Source organism: Caenorhabditis remanei, chromosome X, assembly GCF_010183535.1.
Source record: "Caenorhabditis remanei strain PX506 chromosome X, whole genome shotgun sequence".
Lineage (NCBI taxonomy): Eukaryota > Metazoa > Nematoda > Chromadorea > Rhabditida > Rhabditidae > Caenorhabditis > Caenorhabditis remanei.
The window spans coordinates 6,227,071-6,239,470 of NC_071333.1; the positions used below are offsets into that span (position 1 = coordinate 6,227,071).

Here is a 12,400-nt window from a genome sequence, read left to right on the forward strand (position 1 = left end):
TCCTCTAAAACTGAAGCAAACAGGCTCAAAAACGCTGAAAAATTTAAAAATAATTCATGCTTCTCAAAAATCATAATTGGGTTGTTTTTCCAAAAATTATTTTTTTCGACTTTTGATAAGGGGGGACCACATGAAATTTTTCCAGAAACTTGAAAAATTTTTTTTTTGAAAACAACTTAAAACTAGTGTATAAACAAGAATAGATGCTAAAAACCGTTAATTTGGGTTGTTTTCAAAAAAAAAAAATTTTCAAGATTCTGGAAAAATTTCATGTGGTCCCCCCTTATCAAAAGTCGAAAAAAACAATTTTTGGGAAAACAACCCAATTATGATTTTTAAGAAGCACTAGTTATTTTTAAGTTTTTCAGCGTTTTTGAGCCTGTTTGCTTCAGTTTTAGAGGAGTTATGAGCAATTGAATTTCCACCATATGAAAAAACTTGCAATATTTGAGCGAGTGTTATGACAAGAGAAGTCTACTGGGATGAACTTTTTTGTTTGAAAATCATGGAATACAATCTGAAAATCTTTATTCTGAAAAGATTTTCATTGAAACTTATTCAATGTTAGAAATTCGAACTCATTTCTGACATGTCACATTTTTTTGAAAAATGAAAATTTTCACAGCAATTTTTTCCTTAATTTTCAACTGGAAGCGACTATAGTGCTATATAGAAAAATGATCCAGATGAGTTGTACTTTCTTACCACATATATGTCACCTCTGCCGCTCTCGAAAAAAAAATTTTTTTTTTGGAGGGTGTCACATTTTTACCTTTTTCAGGACCAAAAAATTATTTTTTCAAAAGTTTCATATTTTAGTCAAAAACTACATAAAATTTGCTATAATTATGTTCTAAACTCTTTTTTTGAACAAACCAGGAAAATAATGAAAAAAATTAATGAAAAAAATTTTTCGAAAAAATTGCATTTTTTGAAAAATCTCAATTTCTCAAAAACGAGGTCACGTCACAGGAAAACCCTTTATGGGTCATTTTCTCTCAGGAAAACTCATCGAATGAGCAAAAAAAATTGGTACTTTAGGGGGGGCAACAGAAGTACATTCCATGTGAGCTTTGTGCTTTTTTCGCTTTATTAAATTTATTGTAAAGAAAATAATCAATTGAACTGACATAAGTCTAGGTGACTCTACTAGACACTCCTACCTCATTGTCATTTCAACAAGTAATCCTTTGAAATAGTTATTTTCCTGTTTTCTCTCTTTGCTAATCTACAGTAATCCCTCAGAAATAATGAGTTGTGCAAAAAAGAACGTTAATTGAATTTCGTTTTTTCAACCAAGCTCTTTCTATTCTCTAGAGAAATTTTATTGGGCAGGAAGTGCGCTTCTTGTTTCAAAGCCATTACCACTTCTTAATCGAGCCACTCTTTTTCCATTAGCTTTTTTTCTTTTTTTGCTCGTTCTGTGTTTGAGCGAAACTTGTTCGAAAAGAAAGTTAGCATACCCGATTTCACGAATAATTCTTTTTAATGACCGAACTAAAGAATCTGAGGAAAAAAACTCTGAAGGAAGTGACTCTCGATGTTTTTGCTTTTCGTTTTCAAAGAAGGATTTGCTAGCTTCAGTTTATGGCGAAAAGAAGAAAAAAAGAAGAAGAAAAGAAAGAAGAAAAGAAAACAATGAGAGACTTGGGAAAGAACTTGTCCTCGTTTTTTGTCTGAATTGTAGCAGTAGAAGTCATCGAAGAATAGAAAACTCACAAAAAGATAGTTAACTTGATTTTTTATATTTTTTCTTTTGCTCCATTTTTGTCCTGATCTCTGTTATTCAAGTTTTTATCAAATTTATCCATAAGACATTCATTGTTTAGTATTCCTGGTTGGACAACAGATGAAAATTTTTTCAAACATCAAACGCCAGGCGTCATGAACATGAAATGGATGAGAGATTGATCCAGTGAGCTCTCCTCGGCAAGGGGGGGGGGGCAAATTGATGCGTCACTTGTTTAAATTTCTTCATTGAATTTTTTGACATTATAGTCTTTACTGTCTGTCCAAATCCAAAACTCCATCTCAGTTTCATGTTTGTTGACATTCTCGAAAATTCAAATTCTGGTACGATGGACTTTCGTTTTCCCAAAACTCTCAGATTTCTTCCATACGTTCTTTTTCCATGTATTCTTTGTATCCCATAGCCCCATAACAAACGGAGAAAAACTTCTTCACGTTTTACGTCAATAATAAAAGAACTCAGTTTTTGAAAGGTGCACTTAAAGAATATTGCTCAATTGTTCAAGACCAAAGAATTTGGGAATGGAGTATTGAGTTAGTTGTGCCTCATTTCTTGAAAAGAAAGAGAAAAGTTCTTCATTTTCTCTCTTTTTTTTTCAACTTTTTCTTTTTTTTTCGCCTTCTCTTCCAATATTATCAACTTGTTTTTGCTCTAGCTCCATGCCTCAGCTCCAACTAACTAATACATCAAATTAGACCAACTGTTATTATTGTGTGGGTGTCATTAGTGGCTTTTTACATTCCTCAGAGTCACTGCTTTCCCGGATCGTAAACAATGTATTTTTTTCTTTATTGATAGGTTTTGGTCTGGTTTGTGAAGATAATTTAAAGATAGCTTATTTTTAACACTCTTACAAGTATGGATTGGAAATGTACGTTGAAAAAAATTCCTTGTATTTTTAAAAAAGGAAGAAAAGTTTTGGCTCATCTTATTTCCTTATTTTTCCCCAATGTCAAATCTACTATTCCCAACGGAAAACAAAAAAACTATGTAGACGAAAATGCACATGTACATACAACTATTTGAACAGCCGCGTATTTACATTTCAAAGCTTTACTGCCTCCTTGCTCTTCCTCCTCTACTAAACCATAGATCTAAATTTTCATTGTGTGGGGTCTCATCGCTTTGAAATTTCACTTTTTTCGGATTTCAAAATGTTTATTTATATTTATTTTTGTAGAATGACTCTCCAACTATTTGCTTTTCGAGTTATGATTCAACGGAGTTTCATGCTCTTATCATCTATTCTAGCGGTTTATCAAAAAACCTCAACCTCTCAAATACCCCGCGTGAAACTCAGAAACTGCCAAAACCATGCACAATCATAGATCACATTTCTGATTCACTATCTCTTCTCATTTCTTATTCCTTCGTTTTCCCAGCCGTTTTCTGCTTATTTACTCCTGATTCTTTCATTTATTCCATCCAAGGAAAATGAGAGAAAGCAATCAAAGGCGCGTAAAAAAGCTTGGGAGGAAATTAAAAACAAATCAGGTTTGCTCCCTACTCTCATTACATCACTTGTCTCCCCCACGGGCATTTTTTCCACATTTTTTCGTTTTCTTCTTCTGCTTCTGCTCATGATCTCTGTCTCTGGAGAGAAGAAGTCAAAGAAGACAAAAGGATGAGCGAAAAATGGCAGGCGGAAAAAAAAACTATGTGGAGAAGCACTTGATGGAAGAGAGAATAGACATCACTTCAGGCATACACCCCCATTCTCTGCACATTATTAGAAAGATAGGAAATCAAAGTTTTAAGAGGTCCTGGAAGACAGAAAACTACATATCTCAACGACTAATCCTCTCTTCTTGAGATTAAGATTTGTTCGTTCGGTTTTTAATTCAAACAAGACTAGATTTCGATGGTGCGAATAGATGGAGTAAGGTGCAATAAGCGGATTTAGTTCTGACAAGCAAGAAAAACTCAATCATCTTTGAAACAAGTTTGAATATTTTACAGAGTCCACTCCAACTTTATTTTTTCTTTTCTAATCTATCATGAAGAGAATAAAATTGGGCTCTTCTATGATGCTATCCCAAAGTTCAAGCATTAGAAATTAGAAGATAGGGGGGTCAAGTGTCTCTAATTTCCATGATTTCTGATCAAGTTTCTCTCGAGGAGCAGAGGAGCCAAGGAAATTAAATTACTCTTTGTTTTTGGCAGCTTCTGGTAGTTTTCCTCTTGGTATACTGTAGTTTGGCACGTCCTTTGTCTTACCTAAGACTTGTTCTACGTACCTATATCTTCTCATTCTCATTCCCAATTCCAAAAATTCCTAGAAACCCTTTTGTTCGGTTCTTTAGTTTTCACTTTTCCACTTTTTTCGAAAGAACCAAACTCTTCGCTAGTACCACTCCATATTTTTTCTATTTTACTCAAAAGGACCACTACGTCATACTTTTTTTCCAACCACTTTTTTCTTGCTACTGCTTCTTCTTCTTCCATTTTCTACTAAGCTCATCATGCTGCACTCCATTTTTGAAATTGCTGTGGTCTTCGTGAGAAAGTGTTTTTACGTAGTCGTCATCAATTGCATCTGCTCTTCACTATAAACTTGCATGCAGGTGCTTTTGTGGTTGTAGTTGTAATAAAATTCAATTCTTACACGGAAGTTTAGTCAAACCTATTTTGAGGAAACTAGATATAATCAATTCATTGGACATATTCTGGAGAAAGAAGAACGCCGAAAACAAAACAACGATTTCTCCTGCCAAACAAGATGACATCTTCAGTCGGACCCTCTCAAGAAGTCGAGTCTTTCTACATAAGACTCACCAAAAAAATTCGTTCGTATTTTAATTTATTTTGTTTTTGTTCCTATTCCCATTGTTCGAGAGAAAAACCGTAGAACCAGCAAGAACTAGGAAGTAGAAAAAAGAGAGGCTAGGCTACTCGCTATATTTTCATTCTCATCCTTCAGCTTTCTTATTCAATTTTATCTTCAGCAGTACCCCCCGGACCACGCCTTTTCCGGCTCCCTATCCATCTTTTCCAGACCCTCTTTTCCCTCCCACTCTTTTCATTTTCCATTTTTCAATTTTTAGTGAAGAAGACAAGCCTCTTGAAAAAATGAACCTGATTGAAAAAATAGAACAAATGGAGCCGGAAGTCTTATCTTTTTTGCGAATTTTTCCACGTTTCTTAGTCTAATAAAATCATAAAATTCCTATTCCATCAAACGCATTGCAGAAACTTCTTATCACATTTTTTGCTCCACGTCAAAGCGCGTCTCACCGACAAAGATGACCGGGCATTGGAGCTACTGTGATGATGATGAATGTGGTAAGTCACAACAAGTCGTCAATTTTATTCAATGATACATGTTTGTAGGGCCAAACCGTTGGCCTACCGGTCAACATCAATCCCCAATTAACATCGACTTGGGAGAAGTTGAACGTAAGGATACCCATGATGGAATCAAGTTTGTGAACTATGACCATCCTATCCAAGGGGATATTGTGAACAATGGGCATTCAGGTAAATACAGCTGTTTTCGAGAATTCATAATTGGTTTGTTTTTTCACTTTTTAGTTCAAATGACCCCGGAACTTCGTTCGGAGCACCCGGAAATTTATGGAGGTGGCCTTGATCAAGTCTACCGTCTTGTTCAATATCACTTCCATTGGGGAGAGAATGACAACGAGGGATCGGAGCATACTCTTGGTGGGCTCCGCTATCCGGCTGAGCTCCATTTGGTACACCAGGGAGTTGAGGATCCCGGAAAACTTGCTGTTGTTGGTGTTTTTCTCCAAATTGGAAAAGAGGGAAAAGCTTTGTCGAATGAGGAACGCGTTCTTGGACAACTTCGTAACCCGGAAACTGTGACTCGTATTGAGAATGTGAAACTTTCGGAGAAGTTGCCAAATAATAGAAGATCCTTTTGGAGGTAAGATTACTTGCATAGCAACAGTTTCCTAGAAAACAAATAAATTGTTTCCAGATACGAAGGATCACTTACCACCCCACCATGCTCCGAGATTGTCACTTGGACTATCTTCACCGAGCCAGTTACAGTAACCCATGACCAACTCGAGCTCTTCCGTCAAGTACAAGACATCGACAAACGTCCGATCAAGAAGAACTACCGCCCGACCCAAAACTTGAATGACCGCAAGATTGTTCACATTGTAGCCAACTAACTAGACTCCATGAATTGGAAAAATAACTAATTTGCCAAATGAAACTGTATGGTCCCAATCTTAATTTGCCATGTTCCGAAACCCTGTTTTCCCTTTCCCACCCAGCCCGATGTACTTTTCTCTTCTATGTAGTCGTTCGCGATTTCTGCCAAATCACTGCAATACTCTAGCTATTGACACGAAACCCATGGGTTCCAACTACAATTCCATCTTTTGAATTTTGCTATATACTTAATAAAAAGATTTTAGTTCCTCGTTTCGTTTTCCAGAGAGAATTGAATGTATTGCAACCGACACGTCACTCAATTTCACAACTGACAAGTGTGCGTACGTATGTGTCAGGATTTGAATGAGAGATTGCTCAATAAAAAAAAATGGGCAGTTGAGTGACACTGGATAGGAAACGAATATGTCGAAAACCCCTTAGGGGTTGAAAGCGAAAAAAACGAAATGAATTTTTTTCGAAGATATTTGTTTTCAAGCACTTAAGCAACAAAAAACATCTTGATGAATACCCAAATTATTGATTTCTACAATCACTAGCATTTGAAACCGTTCTCAAATAGTTATCAAAAAGTTGAAGCGTTTGCGATTATCCTGCGAAACTTTCAGTTTTTAAACCACATAAAACAGAAAGAGCGGTTGGAAATTTTTTTAAAGTCACTTGCCACGTATATTTGAGAAAAAATAAATCATACCACATAATAACATAGATAATAGATAATTCCACCATAAATTAATGAAACAAAGAGTTAAATTGATTGTGATCCAAAAGACAGTTAGATGTAATCACAGCCAACTAACGTCTACATCTGCGTGAAACTCTTTGCGGGATTTCTTTTTCTGGACGTTGGCGCAATTTTTTTGGGTTGAACCAGCCATGAATTTCCAAGAGTTGGACGACTGGAAAGTTAGCATATTTCAATTATCTCACATTCAGTAGGAATTTTCTATTCTAACCTATTTAAAATAATCAAAAAAAGTTTTTGCGTTTGTTCTCAGTATTTTTTTCGGTAAGAAGTGAATGTCTTATAACATTTTTTAAAACTTACGATAATCAACAGTCTCTCTTTGGGTGATGTACTGGCTATCCATGCGAACGATTTGATAGAGACGGTGCAGAATCCACAACCGACCAGCATACGTTTTTCTCTCTGGTTTGGGCAGATAGAGAACCACTTTCAGAATGTTTGACGGCATATAGGCCATGTTGCGCAGAGTTGTGAGCCGGGATGGTTCTACATTCTTTTTTAGGATATCCACAACTGAAGAAAAAAAGTAACAAAAAGAGCAAAACTCCAAAACTTACTGTTCAACAGTTTCTCTCGCGATTTTAGGGAGGTCTTCTCAACAACCATCGATGAAACTTTTTCGATGATCCCCTTGTCGCTGAATAGCAGCATTGTATTCTCTGAATAGACATGGCTATCACTTACTCGGAAGTGCACAAGAAAGGGTTTCTACCAGGAATTGATCCGATCAGATGGGAAGGAGTTTCCTGCATACGAGCAGTGTACCTTCTCATGAATTCAATCATCGATTAAAAGTGGAACTGATTCTCAGCGGAAGAATATACGGAATAGTGCAAGTAGGGCCGTCGCGGGGTGATAAAAACGGAAAACCGTTGAGAGCCAGGCAATAAAAGCGACCTTTTTTTCTATTTCGATTGTATCGTTTTGAGAACTGCAAAAAGAGAATTGTTGAGATGGGAAATGTAGAAGTAGTATACGTGTTGCAAGTACAACGCAGCAAATCAATATGCAAAGTGTGGGAAATTAACAAAAAAGGTAAATATGCATGTGGCGAACAATTGTTTTTCAATGTTGAAATTAGATTCTGGTCATCACATATGCAGATAATCTAGCGAAAAGAAATTATAACCAGTGAGATGAATAAAAGAAGTATAAATAAATTTTCAAAAAGACAATGTCTACTTTTGAATGTACAGAAAAAACTTTCAAAACCGCAATAAAACAAATTCACAATCAGAGTGTTTACTCGAGCACTCAGAATCTTAATTCAAATGAGCTAATATAAAACAGATACGCGAGTCATCTGAGCTCGCGGATTAGAGCAGCAGACAGTCTGCACGGATAAGATTATAATTGCAAGTAAAATAATGAGGTACGCGTCTTTCGAATAAAAAATAAACCAAATGGCTACACAGCTCGAATGTACAAAAAAGTATGGAGTTGGAAACAACAATAAATGTTGCGAAAAGTTTGAAATAAATAAATACCCTGTTGATGATGACATTAAAAAAATATTTAAAAGTAATATAAATTTTAACAACAATTCACATGATAAACTATTCAATTCTAAAAAGAATCTTATCCAAAACGTCGAACTATATTGTGCTATTTGATATTTGAAAGCCAAATAACGAATTGTCGTCTTCAACGTCTTCCAACTCAACAATAACACTGCGAGGATCACTCATGAAGCACTCTCACGTGAAGATATGAAAGTGGGCATTTCACTCTTCCGCTCTCCACGCTTCCTCCTCAACAACCGTTTCTATGGTGGCAAACTACACTTCTTCTGTTACATGATGATATGGCTCGCACTCTCTCTCTCTCCTGATAATTTCCAAGAGATTACGGGAAAAATAGTTGAGTAGAAGTAGAAGTGCAGATAGGGAAGTTGATGAATGATGGTGGATGCAAATTGTTTACCGACAATGTATGATCGTTTGGAGCAGTTTGAAGCATGATCTTGGTACCCTACCATTAGCGAGATCATTTGCTGAATAAGCCTTACTATCGTGTTTCTGCGTGTTTCCTGTCCTTTCTTTGATACCTATTAACAATAAACATTTACTCGGTGAGTTTCTTACTCCATACACTTCTGCCAAAGGGATTTTTATCAATCTTGATTTTGAAAAAAAAACAATTTTTTCCACCTATTCATAATCAGATTTTTCCGATACATCATCAGTGTCTGCTAAATTTCAACGTTTTCCAGCAATTGTTAGTACAAATCTATGAAAAGTATGATATACAATGATTTCTCACACCAGATTATTTTCATTGTCTTAATTTTTGTAAGTTCACTTTTTGTAATGCATTTTTACGTTTTTAGCGTTTGTCAAAGATTATCAATTTTTCCGTCTTCTTTAGATTATGAATTTGGTGAGAGCAGCTGTCGTGTTGCCGGTTCGGGCTATACACATCGGAGAGTCGGTCTGCCTAATTATAGGTAACGACCTCTGAACGGCAAAACGAGATCTTCATCTCATAGATGCGGCTTCCAATGTAGACAGACCACGTTTGGCGGAACACTTATTAGAAGCCACCTGGTCTGTTTATATACATGATCTTGTTGTGACAATGTATCAAATTTGGCAGGTTCGAAAGTATCAAAAATTGAAAAAAATAGTTAACAAATGAAGAAGGTAAGAATCCTTCAATTTGAAACCAAACCACGATCATCACCCCTCCAATTACGATTTCTTTGGCAACCCATCTTTCTCTAAGATGGTTTTTATTTGAAATCAATACATGTCTACTTTAGTTTATCGAAAACTTGTTTTAATCTTTTAGATGTACTTTTTTCGAAATTGAAAACCAATTTTTCCGATGAATTTCAGAAAAAATCTCTAACGAATTCGACTTTTACGAGCAGCATTCTACAATCCTTTGACATTACTCAAATTGATTCCCGTTTTTGTGTTTCTAATCCTTTCAAATCTCCACCTTTTGTATTCTTTTCTCATGACATTCTGTCATACTGAATTTATCTTGAGAGTCCGTTTCGCTTTCTGTTTTTTTCAAGGAAAGTGATATTTTTCTTTTTACCCCTCAATCTAGTATTTCCTATATTTTTGAGTTTGGTTTTTTCAGTCATTTCAGCAAAATGAAATCATCACTTTGAATTTTCATTCAAACCCAATTTCCGTTTCGTTTAGATTTTTTGATTGCTTTTTTCAATTTTCTGTTTCAAGAATAAGAAAATAACAATAATCACTCGAGATATGAATCATTGCCAAAGCCCATTTAAAATAACAGCTCATGCTGATCGAATCATATGTAAATATGTATTAATAAAGTTAGATAAAATCATAGTTGCAGGAGAAGATCTTTCTGTCTAGGCAAATAGGGTAGAAAGTACTTCTCTTGGATTTCTATATTGCCTGCAGAACTAATTGTTTCACCCAATAAAAAATAGTCCCTTGCAATTCGAAAGAAAGGTTTTATTGAACCTTTTTGTTTTGGACCTGTGCAAATGTTTCTCAAAATTTGAATGTGACTAGTGTTTGGAAAAATGCTTTCTTCCATGCAATCTTTCTTTTTCTCCGCTCGTTTGTTTCCCTTTAGCAAGGTTCCGCGGATCTTATCTCCATCTTATTTTGTACTCCAACTAGCAACGTCATTTTTGATTTAGTACTCAAAACCGAACCAACGTCATTCTCTGCATGTATGTGTTTGAATTCTCTGTCTACTAACTCATTCTTCCCATAGATAAATTGTAGGGCATTCTTGCGTGAGTACGTGAGTGAGTGAATGTTACTCTCGCGCTCACCACGCTGTCTCGTCGACCGTTTCCATGGCGTCCAGCTATACGATGTCATTTTGAGTTCTCTTAAAATGGGCGGAACTTAAATTTATTCGCTCTGTAGCCGATTCTTTATTTCCATTTTTTACCACTCTCTCCGTTTCTCTTTTTTCTACAATCGTTTATTTTTTCAGGCTTCAAAATGGAGATTGATCAGTTTCCAATTGAAGTTGTGTGTTACATGCTCAAATATCTGAGTGTCAGTGACTTGTTCTTTTTATCACTCAGCTCCGATAATTTTTATAATGCTGTGAAGAAGATCAAAGTGAATTCATATTTGACTGTCTCCAAAATCAACGGAGAGTGCTTGTTGAAGTTGATCTGTCCTGATGCTGCTGGATGTCTTGTTTTCAATACTCATCAGCCGGAACACAGAGATTTGATAATGAGAAGAAGCATTTTGAGAATGGGAAATGAAAAAATTAAAGTCAAGTAAGTATTCTTTCAATATTTATTTTTTCATTTTCGTTTATCGCTTCAATTTTGTCTTTTCAGGGCAACCTATTTTATTGATAATTGCCAAACTACTCTTCATATTAGAGAGAAGGACATACCCAAGATGATGGGACTCGTTTTCAATTACATCAATGAGCTCTTCAATCCAACAGATATCTGTCTGAACATGAAACTGAAAAATGTTGAGAAATACTTCCAAGATAATACTGTCTACACTCTCAACATCATGGACAAATCAGTGGATGTAAAGAGAGTGGAGAAAGTTCTTTCGGAACTCACCGTCGAAGGACATCTGATCGCTCTGGGAAAAATCACCGGGAAATTGAAAACCAATTCAAAAATCAACTCGATGAACCAGTTGCATGTTCGTGGAAAATGGATGACACCTGCACAAATTTTGAAATTCGACGGAGAGCATGCACTTTTTGATAATACTCTCTTCACAACTAAAGATATCGGTCTTTTCTTGAATGCCTGGATGAATGGAGCCTACCCCAATTTGGAAACGTTGATTATCAATAGCAAAAACACTTTATACCCTTCTGAAGTCACTCCGAAGCTTGTTACTAAACCATGGGACCCAAAACAACGTTCTCGTCATTACAAATACAGATCAAGGTGAGTTGTGTTCTGAATAAACGGGGTATATTCATTTGTAAAAACAGTTATTTGTGGGAAATTGTGACTTAATTAACTATTTTTCAGGATGATTGAACACATCAACCGACTTCATCTTGCTTACGTATGTGATTGTGGTCATGATGGATTTGACATCGAACGTAAAAGTGATGGATTGTTGGCAACGTTCAAGATTTCATGGAATCACTTCTTTTTCTTCGTCTGGAACGACAGATTTTCTTAAAATAATTCTTCCTTCTATTCCCTCTTCTTCACGTTGAAAAATATAATAGTTGAGAAAAAAAATTCTCCCTCTTTTTCCTACCTACAGACACCAAAAACATTTCTTCTCAGTTTGTGAATATTTTATTTTGCAGTTTCTCTTTATTACAATAAATACTTGGAAAAATTCAAGTTTCAATTAGTCAAATTATCCCTTCTCTTCATCAGCCCTAATCATAATATACTTTCCAAGAAATTAATCCTCTTCTCAACAGATGAGGTAATGTATCAGATTACGCGCAACGGTCCCGTCCTTTGATGATACTTTCTTTTCGGTCTTCCCGACCCGACTGTCACCACGGTCCGTGTTCTCGTCTTTAGAAGATTCCCTCTGGTGCGGTGTGTCATAAACGCTCATCCGATTGCGTAATCTGTCTGTGGAGCATTTGTTCCTAGAATCGAAGAGAGAAGATTTAGGGGTAACTAGAAACTGTTGGTATGGTTTTATGGAAGACAGGTGTTGCGACCTGAGCTACTAGCAGTACTTGGGAGAATTGTGATGATTGATGACCTCGGTTTAGACGAGGATGAGAATAAATGCTAATAGGAATAATTTGAAGGTCGTGGAACATAAAATTGAAATGTTTTCAAAATCGTATAG

At 35.8% G+C, this 12,400-nt stretch overlaps 3 protein-coding genes across 3 annotated transcripts; 2 read left to right on the top strand and 1 right to left on the bottom strand.

Moving 5' to 3' along the window:
- Positions 1 to 4,992: 4,992 nt before the first annotated feature.
- Positions 4,993 to 5,889, top strand: GCK72_023183 (uncharacterized protein; the record flags this gene model as incomplete). The annotated part of the gene is made up of 4 exons (XM_003103272.2): positions 4,993 to 5,032; positions 5,081 to 5,227; positions 5,282 to 5,636; positions 5,691 to 5,889. 4 exons carry the CDS (start codon positions 4,993 to 4,995, stop codon positions 5,887 to 5,889), a joined length of 741 nt encoding a protein of 246 aa, XP_003103320.2.
- GCK72_023184 (uncharacterized protein) lies at positions 5,038 to 7,426 on the bottom strand (the record flags this gene model as incomplete). Its single annotated transcript, XM_053735277.1, has 6 exons — positions 5,038 to 5,191; positions 5,292 to 5,664; positions 5,709 to 5,885; positions 6,942 to 7,154; positions 7,199 to 7,278; positions 7,326 to 7,426. 6 exons carry the CDS (start codon positions 7,424 to 7,426, stop codon positions 5,038 to 5,040), a joined length of 1,098 nt encoding a protein of 365 aa, XP_053578843.1.
- A 3,159-nt stretch (positions 7,427 to 10,585) lies between these two features.
- Positions 10,586 to 11,761, top strand: GCK72_023185 (uncharacterized protein; the record flags this gene model as incomplete). The annotated part of the gene is made up of 3 exons (XM_003103242.2): positions 10,586 to 10,875; positions 10,939 to 11,517; positions 11,605 to 11,761. 3 exons carry the CDS (start codon positions 10,586 to 10,588, stop codon positions 11,759 to 11,761), a joined length of 1,026 nt encoding a protein of 341 aa, XP_003103290.2.
- Positions 11,762 to 12,400: the final 639 nt, after the last annotated feature.